Raw genomic sequence first — 15,845 nt, forward strand, 5'->3', positions numbered from 1 at the left:
CTTTTAGGAGAAGTTGGACACCAATCATTATAAAAGTAAGGCACCCTTGTGGGTTTAAGGTATAATTTTATTTGTGATGCTTTGACTTGTGCATTAAGTACTGTTTTGATATCTATGAGAGATAAGATTTACTGACTTGATTGTCGGAGTGTCTCCAGATGGACAAACCACCGCGAGAATTCTCATCTTCTTATTACAGGTTGTTGGACTTAATTTATTCTGCCGGTACTCTCCAACTGAGTTCTTCCTTTGATTGTGTGGATTAGTTTGATCTCATTTTTGGAAAAGTAAACTTAGTTCTACTGAAATTTTATTAAGATTCACAATTTGGGTGAGATCAATATCAAAGATGAATTCAATATTTTGATATAGAGTGGCGAACATATATATATACTACAAAATTTTATTTTTATTTTTAAATATGAACTACAACAATAATTTCTATTACCATAAAAAGTACAAAAATAGCATGAATATATATATATATATATATAGTAGAATGACCATTTAAATTTACTTCATTCTAATAAATCAAATAAAGAATAAGAGTTTAAAACTTAAGTTTGGTTTCATTCACTATTTTCATTTACATCTCTCTTAAAATTTATATTTGATAATTACCATATATAAAGTATTAAGTATAAAAGATGAGAGATTACATATATTTATTTAGGAGAATAATGAGGAACAAAATCTCAAAAACTTCTGTGATTTAAAAAATAAAATAAAAAGTAAATTACAAATACAGTCTTTAAAAATTTGTTTAAAATATGAATCATCCCTTATAGTTTGAAAAATTATAAATATCCTATTATCATAATTTTTAATTTAATAAAAGTAATTAAAAAAATAAAATTCGTAATTACTCTCTTATACAATAATAAAATTACTTGAATTATTAATTAAAATTAATTTCTGATATCATTAAAAAATATTAATTAACTTGATAATTTATTAATAAAAGAGGATATTTGTCATGAAATTAAAAATATAAAGAGATGAGATGTAATTTTCAAAACTACAAGAAATAATTTATATTTTAAATAAATCTCAAAAAAATATATTAGTAATTTATTTAAAAAAATGGCAATCCTTACTATGTACTTCATCCCACGAAAACATAACCCTTTTGACCATATGTCACGTGGCATCTCTTGATTGTTGTAATGACTTTTGTCAATTAGAGATTTTGGATATAATTTATAAATTGATTTTTTTTACTTATTACGAAAATATGTGTAAAGAAATAAAAAAGTGATATAATTGAAATAAGTAAATAAGCCAATAAACATTTTATTTATATACTACCCAAAAGAGGCCTCAACCCGTTATATCATTGACTGATGTTGTAAAACAAGCTAATTCGATTTGAATACAGAAAAAGTTGGCTTGAAATTAAATAAGCTAACCAAAATTTTAAATTGTTCAATATAAATTTATATACATTTTAAAATGTATAAAAAAGTTACTTGAATTTAATTCATAATTGACTCAATTAAATTAGATTTTAGATAAATTTGACACAAAAAAAAAAAAAAAAAATCTATCAATTAGTCGCCCTAACTTTGATTTAATTTTTTATGTGACCCTCAATTTCTTAATTTTTCTAATTAAGTCAACCAACTTCATTTTTACGTGACCCTCAAAATATCACATTAAAAAGTAAAAGAAATTGGAGGAATTTATTAATAAATTTATTTAATAAATAAATAAATAAATAAATAAGTTAAACTTCAATTCTAAATCTCATTGAGCTTTTAAATAATTTTTTTGTATAACTCAAGTGTTTAGAAGGTGCTACATAAATAAACTTTTTAGTTAAAAAAGATCCAAAAAAAAAATATATATATATATATATATATATTATCGGCTTAAAAAGCCAAAATGGCATTAACTTTTTTACTCAATTATTTTCTTTGCTTTTTTTTTTTTGTTTTGTTTTGTTTTTATTATAATAACTTCCCAAACATATTAATCTTTTTAATTTCTAAAAAATTAAAAAATCATTAAAAAAAATAATTCCCAAACTTTGACTTCAATGGTGTACCCTGGCAATAAATAAAAAAATTCCAAACACATTTCCTTATGTATAATTTTTTTTTTTTTTAAATGGTAGACAGGATAATGCATTGACATTTGTTCAAAAACGGAAAAAAAATATAAAAAAAGAGAAATACAGTCTACACCATTTATATGCACCTTATACTTAAAAAAAGGATATAATTTTATATTTTTTGAGTCATAACTGAAAAAAATAATTATAACTAAGTACAACATGGAGTATAATTAAAAAATTCATGAATTATAATTAAAATAATATCATAATATAAAAGAAAATTAATCATAATTAAAAAAATGATATAATTAAAAATAGATACATTATTTTTTAAAATTTGTATAGTACATCTGGTGTATATATTAGAATTTCCAATAAAAAAGAGAGAGATAATGCTATGATAGAGAGAGATATATACAGTTAAAATACATAGAGAGAGAGAGAGAGGGAGAAAACGGGTGGAAAAAACAGCGGGCAGGAGGCGAAGCTTAGTCGAACTTTATTTAAGGTCCATTGCTATTCTCTCTCTCTCTGGGTGCGAGGCTAAGGTATCTGTGAACTTCCTTGCCCCGCAATGTCCTCTTTATCCTAGGTTGGTGTTCTGTCCAACTTGTAATTTGAATCCGAGCTAACTTTGCTCGTTTCTTGAACTAATTTTGCTCACGTGGCAGTCGGTGTTGTGTGTCACTTAATTTGCATAACCAAGTTGATTTTGCAATCACACCGAGCTGAATTTGCTCACCGGGAAGACAATTGATGTAATTCCCAACAAATCTATCTTTTTCGCCTCCAAAACTAAGCTGATTTTTGCTTAGGGGTACATTATGCTTCCTCAATTTTGAAAAGAAATTTTACATTTATGCACATTTGAAAATTTATCTGAGCAAAAATTAGCTCGGCATGGCGAAGAGCCTTATACGTTGGCACGCTGTGAGCAAATTTCATCTCGGCGATGTACAAACTTAGCACAACACAGTTAAATCGGGCAGTTTTGTCTCGGTAACAATGAAGGCTACAGTTACATTCGTTCAAACAAAGCAGACAAATTGAAGACACATGCACATGGCGAGCAAAAAGATGGTGATTTTCATTCATCATTAAGTTTGGTTACAGTAGTGGGTTGTATAGCCTGGTTACAAAAAAAAAAAAAAAAAAAAGTATGTGCCCTAATCTACGTCTATGGTATCCTCTTGGTTGGTCACCTCCTCTTCATCAACATTGTATGCGGTCTCAGTGCCGGACTCTAGGCCCTGATCGACATTTTGCTCACCCTGGTCACCACTCGGAGACACTTCTTCAGAAATGGCTGGCAGTACTGTATTGTTCGTCACCTGGGAATTGGCTCTTCTGCCAAGGTAACCGCTTGAGATGCCTCGATTAGCTTTTGCTACACAGAAGCAGCGCACGCTTGCATGTATGAAGGAATGAAGGCAAGGGGAGGGTTGTTGAAGACATCGGACTCCGGCGTTTAGCCAAGTTTCTCTACGGCAGCTTTCCAACCGCACGAGAAGAAGATGTCATTTGTTCCTTACACCTGCCGTTTATAAACTTTTTGTCCTTCAGCATAGTCGTGACCTTCCGCATCATCGACTTGCTTTTTCAGCTTGACCTTATGGACAGCGCGGAGATTGCACAGCTCGGCCGGTACCTCTCTTTCTTAGCTTGGACAACCTTTTGTTTGTCCTCCTCAGCTCTAGCCACTTTGTTTGCCAGCTGGTCCCTCTAGGCCAGCAACGCTTCATGAGCGTCCTGCAACTTCCCCAACTTGGTCTTTTTGGCCTTGTTGTCAATAATGGCCTCTCGTAGACTCTGCCACACTGAGGTCATGCACTCGTGGGCCGGATAGTTTTTTTGCGCGGCCTGAAACAATGTAGAAGTTAGTACATAGAAACTGAGCAATGACTTGAAACAAATAGATTCGCTTGCTTACCAGAACAATTGACTTTGCGGCCTACCTATGGACTTTCATGTCTGAAAGCTCATCATGTTTCTTCATGTTTCTTCATGTCTGCTGGAAGAAGCAGACCCTTGGTCATGTTGAAGCTTAGGGTGTGGTCCTTGTCCACATAAACCGAATCTGCCATGGTCACCACTCGGCCTTTGTATTTCAGCTCGGGCAACCAAACTGGAAGGGCAACGAAGTGAGTGGATTTCTTGGCCAAGGGTTGTTTAGTTCGGTCTCCCTGATCGGCAAATGACAGCTCGGTCGAATCTTCATCAACCAACCCTTGCGCGGTCGAAGCTTGTCGGGGCTTCTTCTTTGACTAGCCAGCTCCTTGTTCACTGGTTAGAGCCAGAATAGGGCCAGACTCTTGCACAAATGGTCACGATGATTGGCCCGTAGCTGTTTCGGCCTGCTGTGAATCGCTTGGCTCACCTGTGATCATGGACTTTATGGCTCGAATTTTGACCATTTCTTGTTTGGCTGTCAGAGGTATAAGTTTGATCGGCGGAAGGTTTGGATCTAGCTCTGGAGATAGGGCACGAAGAAAATCGGTGACATTGCTTTTGCGCGGCACAGTGTGCCGATAGCTTGGTTCGTATCTGAGCAACTTTTGGGGCTTTCGCTTCTCGACTAGATACCGCAGAGCAACTCGGTTAGCCTCTTGGTTGGCTCGAGAATAATCCTCCGCCAAGATTGTATAATTTGCACAAAATGCCAGGTGTTAGATGGACAAAATACAAAAATTCAAACCGTGCTAGGCTGCTTACTAGTGCTCCTAAAATTCTTGCGTATGTACCAGGCTGGTATAGGCACGCCAGTGTTTTCATAATTACCAGACACCCACAAAAAGTCATCGTCGTTTAGCTCTTTGTTTAGGTTACCCTCTACAAGTTTTACTCAACCCTTTCTAACCTTCAGCTACCAGCAAAAGCCTCCTTTATTTTTGCTAAGTATGTATTGGTGGAATATCTCGACAAGGCCAAGGTTTAAATTGAGGATGCGGTCCAGCGCGGCCACGCCATTTATTATCTTGTATGTGTTGTTGGAAACTTAGGTTGGGCACAACCTATTTTGCCTCAAAAACTCACAAACTAAGGGCTAGACTGGGAAATGAAACACACCTTTGACTATAGACACCACAGTGAAAGGGCAGACATCCAATTTTCCCCAGAGAGTGTCTCCCTTTTTGGCTAGCTCTAAGTGGACGTCGTTTGGAATGTTGAATTCCCTTCGGAACTTAACCATGGCGCTTGGAAAACTAACCATAAATCGGTACTTCCCCATTTATCCCAATTTTATTTTGTAAGATAAATAGCTTGGTCAAAATTGAGTGGCTCTGGTGATTGTTTGCTCGGTCTTTGAGCCTCACCAACTGTAACGTTGATATGTGCCTGGTCGGTCCTAGTTCGTTCTGCATTATTAAAAATAAGTACAAGTGTTAGCACGACATCAAGTGCACGGCTCTCAAAATATGCCTAGCTCGGCAAAAGTTTTGCTGCTTTCTTAGTCTTAACTCGATTTTTGTTTTTAGCTCGGTGGTGGAGCCTAAGATGCTGGGCCGGTTTTAGGCCTTTATGCTAATCACTTGGTGCTTATCTCGACTAGGGGATCCCTATAAGCTTCTAGAGCGGTCACAGTCGCTTGGAAAGACCACAAACCAATTTCAACTTAGCTTAATCCTATCTTTTGGATCTAAAATTGAGGTTTAGCTCGATTTTGCCCAGAAATTGAGCTGTTTATCCTAAACTCAAGGCTATATACTGAAGTCAAGGGAGATGAAGGGCAAAGAGGCCTGATTTTTATGTTTTAGGTTTCAGTTTTGCCTAACTTCTACAAATATCTACCAGTTTTACCCCAAGGAAAGGGCACTGGCAAGGTACTAACAATCCCAGACAAGAAGAACACGAAGAACAACAATGAGAAAGAGACAAAAATGAGAAAAACTTATGGGTTTGGGTGCCAAATCAAGACCTAATCAACCTCGATCCTTGTTGTGGTGTTCGTGAGGACGAAAAATGCTGAAAACAGCACGGATGGAAGCAATGACAGCAATGGCGATAGTGGCAGAAGCTCAAGGGTTTAAGGCTTGGGGTTTTGCACGAAGGAGAAGATGAACAGTGAGGGAGGAGATCTGACATTTGGCGTGTATATAGATAATGATGAAAAGGCGCCAATTTTTCAAATTTCATAGATAATAGAGATAGCTGTGGGCTTGCACGGAACCAATTAGGGAAGGCCACGTGGCATGGAGGTGACGTACCGTCAGTATAACCGATGGGTTGTCAGTGCAGCTGATTGATTGTTGACAAGATAGTCGGCACAAACTTCAACGACCGACCAAAATGGGTAGCGCAGTTGAAAATGGTAATCCCAATTATGCTCATCTCGGATAGGATTAATGGGCAATAGAGAGGGGATTTGTATTGAATAGTGGGTTGAGCTACCTCGACACAGAATATGGTGTTGGGCCGAGCTACGCTAACAAGGGAAATGGTGTTGGGCCGAGCCAAAGGAACATGAGCTGGGCTAAGCAAGGAACAGCTTGAAGTTTGGTGCTGCGTGAAATTATCTTGGCCGGCCTATCGTGGTATAGGACCTGGATCTGCGCTGGGCCATCTATCAACATTAGGGTTCCAGGAGCTTGCTTCAATGTTACCAAGTCGGCCTGGTTAGGTGCGGCGTGGACCATCCACGTCGAACGACTCAGTGTGCCAGTGCCGCACTATTCAGTCGAGGCGACTGATTGCTCGCCCTTGGCCGACCAGCTTGAGGAAGGCGCCTGGCTGTCGATCAAGCGCGACTTCGACTCGATGGCTGTTCTGGATCAGTTCGGTAATGGATCGTTTAGAGGCAGTATTCTGAGTGTAATCCAAATAATAGCTTAGTCCAGTATTCCACGTGGACCAGTAACGAGAAGAGAGGAATCCACTCCTAGTATGCATTAATACCATTTGGCGGTGCGACAAATACTGTTTGGTAGTTTTGGTCTCTACACGTGTAAGAAATGTAAAGGAAAGCATAACTGCCTGTCCAGAGAAAGACAGCAGAGGTAGTGCACCCACGATCTCTAAGACTGCATGGCTAGCCTTGAAAAGGAAGAGCATGAAGACGTTAGAGGTAAGCAATTTCGAACTCTCTCTCTCTCTACGGAGCTCTGCCTTCTCTCTTCTCCCAGAAGGCTAACTTGACCGTCGGATGGGTTTTCTGGCAAACCCACCTACCGGGTAGCTCACCTTTGTTTTGTCCACAGTACAACGGAGTTCTAAGGGAGTAAGATGAGCTTGGTAGCAAGGAGGCACGGAGCGAGGCAAATATTTCTTTCTCGTACATATAATTACTATATATAAAGTATTAAGTATAAAAGATGAGATATTACATATATTGAGGAGAATAATGAGGAGCAAAATCTCAAAAACTTCTGTGATTTAAAAAATTAAAATAAAAATAAATTATAAATATATTCCTTAAAAATTTGTTTAAAATATGGATTATCCCTTATGATTTGAAAATTTATAAATCCTATTAGCAGAATTTTTAATTTAACAAAATTAATTGAAAAAAATAAAATTTGTAATTGCTCTCTTATACAATAATAAAACTACTTTAATTATTAATTGAAATTAATTTCTAATATCATTAAAAAATATTAATTGACATAATTTATTAATAAAATGAGATATTTGTTATGAAATTAAAAATATAAAGAGACGAGATTTTGGATTTTTAAAAATATTAATTTCTAAAACCACAAGAAACAATTTGGACTTGTTTGGTTTGTTTTTGGGAGAGTTGTTTTTGAAAAAAAAATTTGGGGAGAGAGTTTAGAATTTTTTTTGGTTTGTTTGGTTGTATATTTTGGGAGAGTTATTTTTTTGGGAGTTTGGGATGATTTGATATTTTGAGAGAATTTGAGTAGATGTGTGTGAGAGAAAAAGTGATTGAGAAGGAGAGAGGAGAGAGAGAAAGTGATTTTGAAATTTTTTTGAGAAAAACTCAAACCAAACAATTTTTTAGAAATTTTTTCCTAAAACTCATCTCCCAAATGCAAACCAAACATTATATTTTAAACAAATTTCAAGTAATGCATTTGTAATTTATCTAAAAAAATTGCAATCTGTCACGTGGCATCTCTGGATTGTTGTAATAAATTTGTCAATATGAGATTTTGGATATAACTTATAAACTGCCTTTTTTACTTATTACGAGAATATGTATAAAAAAGATTTTAAAAATGATATGACTGAAATAAGCAAATAATCCAATAAACATCTTATTTATATATTACCCAAAACAGGCCTTAACTAATTATATCATTGACTGATGTTGTAAAACAAGCTAATTCGATTTGAATACAAAAAGTTGGCTTGAAATTAAATAAGCTAACCAAAATTTTAAAATTGTTCAATATAAATTTATATACATTTTAAAATGTATAAAAAAGTAACCTGAGTCAACCAACTAATTTTTTATGTGACCCTCAATTTCTGAAATTTTCTAATTAAGTCAACCAACTTCATTTGTACGTGACCCTCAAAATATCACATTAAAAAGTAAAAGAAATTGGAAGAATTTATTAATAAATTTATTTAATAAATAAATAATTTTTTTGTATAAGTCAAGTGTTTAGAATGTGCTAAATAAATAAACTTTTTAGTTAAAAAAGTAAAAAAAAAAAAATTACTATCGGCTAAAAAAGCCAAAATGGCATTAACTTTTTTACTCAATTATTTTCTTTGCTTTTTCTTTTTTTTGTTGGTTTATTATTATAATAACTTTCCAAACATATTAATCTTTTTAACTTCTAAAAAATTAAAAAAATCATTAAAAAAAATTATTCCCAAACTTTTACTTCAATGGTTTACCTTGGCAATAAATAAAAAAATTCCAAACACATTTCCTTATGCTTAATTTTTTTTTTTTTTTTTTTTTTGAAATGGTAGACAGGATAATGCAATGACATTTGTTCAAAAACGGAAAAAAAATATAAAAAAAGAGAAATACAGTCTACACCGTTTATATGCACCTTATACTTAAAAAAATGATATAAAGCCTTGTTTGGTTTGTGTTTCTTAAAAATTTTTAGAAAAAATTCTCTACAAATAAGTTTTTAAAAGTAATCAAACCAAACAAATTTTTTCAAAAAAATTTTCCAAAACTTGTTTGGTTTACAAGTTTTTCAAACAAATCTCTCTCTCTCATACACATCAAATCAATCACTTTTTCCAAAACTCTCTCTCAAAATAATTTTTTAAAACATCTTTTGAAAAAAATCAAACCAAACAACTTTTCGTACTTTTTATTTCTAAAACTCATCTCCCAAACTCAAACCAAACATACTAGTATAATTAAAAAATTCATGAATTATAATTAAAATAATATCATAATATAAAAGAAAATTAATCATAATTAAAAAAATAATATAATTAAAAATAGATTCATTATTTTTTAAAATTTGTATATTACATCTGGTGTATATATTAGAATTTCCAATAAAAAAGAGAGAGATAATGATGCTATGATAGAGAGAGATATATACAGTTAGAAAACATAGAGAGAGAGAGAGAGAGTAGGGGGAGAAAACGGGTGGAAAAAACAGCGGCCAGGAGGCGAAGCTTAGCCGGACTTTATTTAAGGTCCATTGCTATTCTCTCTCTCTCTCTCTCTCTGGGTGTGAGGCTAAGATATCTGTGAACTTCCCTGCCCCGCAATGTCCTCTTTATCCTAGGTCTCTCTCTCTCTCTCTCTCTCTCTCTCTCTCTCTCTCTCTGTTTCTCTGTATTGTTTGAGAAATCTCTCTCTAACCCATTTTACCTAGTTTTATTTCTCAAACATTCTATCCTTTCTTTGGAGAATACATTATTGTGTGTTTTCAATTCTTTTCAATATCAGTAGCTGAGTTTACGTACCCAGATAGAAAAGAACGGTACTTGTCTTTCTCTCTCTCTCTCTCTGTTCTCTCTCTGCTCTGTTTTTTTTTTTTGGTTTATTGCATTCTTTCTTTGAATGATCGCCTTTAGATCTTTGCATTCCTGCCATTACATTCACATTACTTCTTGTTCTGTTCTATCTGTTTTCTTTGATTTCTTGCCGCATTCGTAAATTTCCCAATTGGGTTTTCTTTAATCTCGTGAATTAGATCCAATTTTGGAAAATGGGTTCCTTTAATTTTTGTTTTGTTTCATCATTTTCAGCGGATTATAGTTTCTGAACAAGATACATCGTAATTCACAAATGGGTTTCCCTAGGAAAATTGATTTTCATATTGAATTGCATATTCTTTTACGGCCCTACTCTGTTTTCCCACATACATACATTTTTATACGTATAAAGATTTCTTTGGTGTAATTGATAAAATTTTATCAATGTTTCGATAATTCTACGCAATTGTTTGATGGGTATGTTTTGGAGCTACGTGCTTTTGCTTTTTTATTCTTGGATTGTTCTTTATGAGTGGATTATTCAGAAGAAAAATAGCTGATTGGTATACAGTGATAATTTAATAATAACAACTTATCTTCCAGGTTAAGGAATGATTAAATTATCTACACACTGAAAATATAAAAAATCAATATCTATCTATACATGTGTATGGATGCATATATCTATGCTTTCTTTTTCATATGTTTTTGGCTTTTGCATGGTTTAGCTTTGGTGCAAGATTGATTGCTTCATTTTCTTGCCACTTTCCTGACTTAGTGGGTGAGAGGGCCCTCATTTCATTTAAGGGGAAAAATTATCATAGGGGTTGGGACCAATATCATGTGAAAAATATAAAGGCAAAGTGACATGGAAAGTGCTAGTGTGTCGGCAGTTGCTTTATGATCTTCTAGTTTTCACAAGTTTTTCAATTAGCTTTAATAGTGAGTTTTGACCATTAGATCTGCATTAATTCTTTTTTTTCTGTGAGTGTGAATGTTGCTTTTGGATTTAATTAGCCTTTCGTTTCTCTTTTCCTTTGCATTCAATGGAATTACACTTTGAGCTAATTTGTCATACAAATTTAACGGGTTTTTTTTGCTGGTGTTGCCAATCTGGATTTGTAAATTTGTTATTTCCTTTTGTGTTTTCTGTTTTTTATTAGTGTGTTTTATTTTATCAAGTTATCATTTACACACGCATACATACCTAATAAATTAAAATTCACTTCTTGCATAAATACTTGATTATCATTAAAGGCTTGGCTGCGTTGTTTCCAATGACTGTAATCGATAATCTGATTTGTTATCTTGTTTTAATCAATTCAACTACTTTCTCTCATAGGCAAAGAAACAAACTTGGGATGTTACAGTGAGTTGGGTTTGGAGTGGCTATTAAAAGTTTCCAAGATTTTAATTTTCTCGTATGTTCCTTTGGCAATCAAACAGTCCATTGGAGAAAATTTGTACAAAATTTGTGCTTTTTTTATTTATTTATTTCTTGAAGAGACTTATTTCTACAACTTGTCTTGCATATGAGCAGATAATCAATAAGTTCTGGGATCATGAAGCACAAAGATGGAAAACCAATTTCTAGGCCGGATAGAAGTTCTGGGGTATTCCCCATAGCAATATTGTTTGTTGTACTATGTGGGTTTTCATTCTATCTTGGTGGCATCTTCTGCTCTAACAAGGACGAATATGATACCAATGATCTCACCAAAGTAGAATCTCCCAAGGAAACCATGGCTTTGTCTGGCCCTCTCCAAATCAAGCCTGTTGCCTTTCTTGAATGCAGCATTGACTATCAAGACTTCACTCCATGCACAGATCCAAGGGTATTTTTCTAATGACTAATTTCATTGTGCCAAGACTCTTACGAACCCGATTTTGGCTATATAGTTTGGGATTGTTTAAGTAGATTAAGCAACCTAGTATTGTTGTTACAGAGGTGGAAGAAGTATAGTCTTCATCGGCTCTCTTTCTTGGAACGCCATTGTCCTCCTTTATTTGAAAGAAAGGAATGCTTGATTCCCCCACCAGATGGGTACAAGCCACCAATCACATGGCCCAAGAGCAGGGATGAGTGTTGGTACAGGTAATATGGAAATGGTCCGCTTTCTTATACCGAAGAGTTTTGCTGGCTTTGTACTTGAAACTAATCGTTTTGGATCTGATATTAGGAACGTGCCTTATGATTGGATCAACAAGCAGAAGTCTAACCAGAACTGGCTAAGGAAAGAAGGGGAGAAATTCCACTTCCCCGGTGGGGGTACTATGTTCCCGAAAGGTGTTAGTGCCTACGTTGATTTGATGCGAGATCTGATCCCAGAAATGCAAGATGGGACCATTCGAACTGCCATTGACACTGGATGTGGGGTGAGTCATTTCATTTTATAGTCTTCTTTCTTCTCTTTGATCATCGTTGATAGCATGAGACAATGAGTTTTGTTGCTCACATGCTAGCTTATGTATTATAATTTACTTGTTCACCAAAGATGGAAATTTAGTTTTTTATTTTTTATCTGCAACTTGACTCCAATTTACTTTTCTGGATTCATATTATTGTTTGAAATGGTATATTTAGTACACTTATAAAATGCCTATCTGTTTCTGCTTTCTATACACAATCAACGGATAATAAGATGTCGGTGTCTGATTAATGCTTTCATTTAGTCGGATGTAGATCATTGTGGTTAGAGGTTTTCTTGATGAAAAAATAATTACATGATAAAAAATTAACAATATTGTATTTCATGTATATTTTTAATACATGTTGAATACTTGGGTCAATGAATCTTCTCAATTGTTCTATCCCTAGGTTGCTAGCTGGGGAGGTGATTTACTAGATCGTGGAATTCTAACAGTCTCCCTTGCCCCAAGGGATAATCATGAGGCTCAAGTTCAATTTGCTCTGGAACGTGGAATTCCTGCAATTCTGGGCATCATTTCAACTCAACGGCTTCCTTTCCCCTCGAACTCATTTGATATGGCTCATTGCTCAAGGTGTCTTATCCCGTGGACAGAATTTGGTAATCAATCTCTGTTAACCCATAATGGCAGTTTTAGTCTTGTTGACGTGTGGGCACATGTTAACATGGCGTAAAAGATTGTGCATTCTTTGTTTCATGTACTTTCATGCAGAATGTACAATATGTTTAAGCTTCTTAATGTGTGAACAAAATCCTTTTACTTTCTCATGTTTCTCTGAGTTCTGGGACTTTTGGCTATGTAACTGAAAGAACACCCAATTCAATTTAAGTGCCTTATAGATCAGTAGAACTTATCCCACTCAGCACACCATGTGTATTCTTTAAAAGTAAGAAATATAGCTCCTTTACTTTTTTTGTTATGCATGAACTTCAAGTTTCGTTCATTAATTTCTTCTTCTTATGAGGAACTTCAAGGTTGACCACGTGGTGGATACTTGTTAGGGATAGTTAAGAGCATACACCTGACACTTGTTATATTATTAGATTACCCCAGTTTTATTTATTCGTTTTTTTGTTTGTTTGTAACAGATCATAACTTCATTATCTGTCCCATAAACTTAAATGATCACTATGTTATTCTCAATTTTCTACTAGCCAGATTGGCCCAGTAATACCAAAGTGCAGCTTCTCTACTATTATTGGTCATGGCAAGTTTTTTGAACCAGATGACATATCATTTTTCATTCTTCAGGTGGGGTTTACCTTCTAGAAGTACACCGCATACTTCGTCCTGGAGGCTTCTGGGTTCTGTCTGGTCCTCCTGTTAACTACCAAAACCGCTGGAGAGGCTGGAACACAACTGTGGAAGAACAGAAATCCGATTATGACAAGTTGCAAGACTTGTTAACTTCAATGTGCTTCACAATGTATAACCAAAAGGACGACATTGCAGTGTGGCAAAAATCTAAAGACAATACTTGCTATAGCAAGCTTTTTGGCCCAGATGCCTACCCACCCAAGTGTGATGATGGCACAGAGCCAGATTCAGGATGGTACACTCCGCTCAGACCTTGCGTTGTTGTTCCAAACCCTAAGCTCAGAAAGCTAGCCCTGAAATCAATACCCAAATGGCCCGAAAGGTTGATTGTGGCACCTGAACGGGTCTCTGATGTTCGTGGTGGCAGCGCTGGTGCCTTTAAGCTGGATGACAGTACGTGGAAGGTGCGAGCGAAACACTATAAGAAGTTGATCCCCACGATTGGAACGGACAAGATTAGAAATGTGATGGACATGAATACAGTTTATGGAGGTTTTGCTGCAGCCTTGATTAATGATCCACTTTGGGTGATGAATGTTGTGTCTTCGTATTCTCCCAATACGCTTCCTGTTGTTTATGACAGGGGCCTCATTGGAACCTTCCATGACTGGTAATTCTCAGTAATTTTCATATGAACAATGATAGTGTCTGTATGATACTAGTTTTTTATTCTATTTTATTTTATTTTTTAAATTCATTTATTGCTTGTTTTGTAGGTGTGAGGCTTTCTCAACGTATCCTCGAACATATGACCTCCTTCACCTTGATGGCCTTTTTACTGCTGAAAGCCAAAGGTAAGGGATTAAGTTTTTTGTTGATTCCTTTTGTCAATATATACAATATTGTTTGCTTTTTGCTATAAGTAGTTAGAGGCACAGACATGCAACACGACGTGACAATTTTTAAAAAAATTTAAGAGATAATACGTGAAGAACACATGCAAAATATATAGTTTTATATATATTTATTGTAGGTCATAAATATCAATTGTTCGTTCAAAGACAGAAAAACAAATACAACATAGCACTAGGTTTTAAATTTTAGAGGAGAGATTAATAGGTATAAATCTATGTTGTTTTCCTTTTATCATAGGAGCATAAGTTATTTTTTTTCAAATGTATAATGTGATTTGTGTGTAAGCACTGGACATATTTACCTAGGGTTTGTGATTCTGAAATTAGATAATCCTTGGCAGGTGTGAAATGAAGTATGTCCTCCTGGAGATGGATAGGATCCTGCGTCCATATGGGTACGCAATAATCCGGGAGTCCAACTATTACGCGGATGCTGTCGCTATCATTGCCAGGGGGCTGAGATGGAATTGCCATAAAGAAGACACCGAGAACGGTTCTGGAAAGGAAAAAATCTTAATTTGTCAGAAGAAAATCTGGTATGCCGGTAAGCAGAGCTCAAGATGATACAGATAGCAATACAAATTGTGGTGATGATAAATCTTCAAGGAGGTTTGAGTATATTCATACCACCAAGAGCATAGGAGAGATAAGTTTGCCAGTCACATAAAAATTAGTTTATTCTATGAGAATTTTCTAAATTCAAATTTTAATTTAAAAATTAGTTACCCAATAATTTTGTTTTTGTTTTTGTTTTTGTTTGTTGAAATTCTAGTTCTTTTTGATATACTATATTCTTTGCAAGTCGACGAGTACTCAGAATTGTACTCTTTCTTTTTTCCATTCTCTTTTGGGTCTTTTTTTTTTTTTATTACTTATATATATGTTAAACCTAAATGTGAAATATTGTAATGTTTGAAAAGTCACATTTTACAGATTGTGATTTTTAATGTATCTAATGCAATCCCTTTTCTACTACTCAATGTACAATCTTTAATTTCTTTGTTTGCAGAAATGCTCACACTTAAGTGAATGGAATAAAAATTTTGTGCTCTCTACATAGCTATGAAGGGTGTATGTAGCCCAAGTTTCCATACAGCCGTCTTAGGTTTTGAATCTTAATGTCATAATTTGAATTCGCTGAAAAAAAACATACAACCTTAACAAGTATGATGTTTTGTAAAAAATGCTATTCAAGCTTTTTTAAAGTTATTTAAATTCTATGGAAACAAACCCTATTGAGATCAATGCACTGCTTTGCCAAATAGTATAGGAAGTGCCAATCAAAAATTTAAAAGGAATATTTTATTACAATTACAATCAATAAT

The 15,845-nt window shown here is 34.6% G+C and overlaps 1 protein-coding gene across 9 annotated transcripts; it reads left to right on the top strand.

The window, feature by feature from the left end:
• Positions 1-9,495: 9,495 nt before the first annotated feature.
• On the top strand, positions 9,496-15,500 carry ERD3 (S-adenosyl-L-methionine-dependent methyltransferases superfamily protein). Of its 9 annotated transcripts, none has more exons than XM_082901876.1 (9): positions 9,560-9,726; positions 11,262-11,340; positions 11,460-11,754; positions 11,866-12,014; positions 12,100-12,295; positions 12,738-12,948; positions 13,601-14,276; positions 14,383-14,460; positions 14,862-15,500. In XM_082901876.1, the coding sequence occupies exons 3-9, from the start codon at positions 11,482-11,484 to the stop codon at positions 15,082-15,084; spliced, it is 1,806 nt and encodes a 601-aa protein (XP_082758002.1). In that variant the 5' UTR covers positions 9,560-9,726; positions 11,262-11,340; positions 11,460-11,481; the 3' UTR covers positions 15,085-15,500. The 9 variants fall into 9 exon arrangements, with proteins under 9 accessions (XP_028121064.1, XP_028121063.1, XP_028121066.1 ...); XM_082901877.1 differs by having other exon boundaries at positions 9,662-9,924; XM_082901878.1 differs by lacking the exon at positions 9,560-9,726 and adding an exon at positions 10,896-11,040.
• The last annotated feature ends 345 nt before the right edge of the window (positions 15,501-15,845 follow it).

The sequence above is a fragment of the Camellia sinensis genome, chromosome 13 (genome assembly GCF_055761805.1).
Source record: "Camellia sinensis isolate YWXY chromosome 13, ASM5576180v1, whole genome shotgun sequence".
Taxonomy (NCBI): Eukaryota; Viridiplantae; Streptophyta; class Magnoliopsida; order Ericales; family Theaceae; genus Camellia; species Camellia sinensis.

Excerpts from the sequence above, each read along its gene's own strand:
- ERD3 (XM_028265263.2), top strand. The coding sequence starts at position 11,482 with ATGAAGCACAAAGATGGAAAACCAATTTCTAGGCCGGATAGAAGTTCT. Across the intron at positions 12,296-12,737 it reads CCATTGACACTGGATGTGGG|GTTGCTAGCTGGGGAGGTGA; the intron begins GTGAGTCATTTC and ends TTCTATCCCTAG. Across the intron at positions 14,461-14,861 it reads TTTACTGCTGAAAGCCAAAG|GTGTGAAATGAAGTATGTCC; the intron begins GTAAGGGATTAA and ends AATCCTTGGCAG.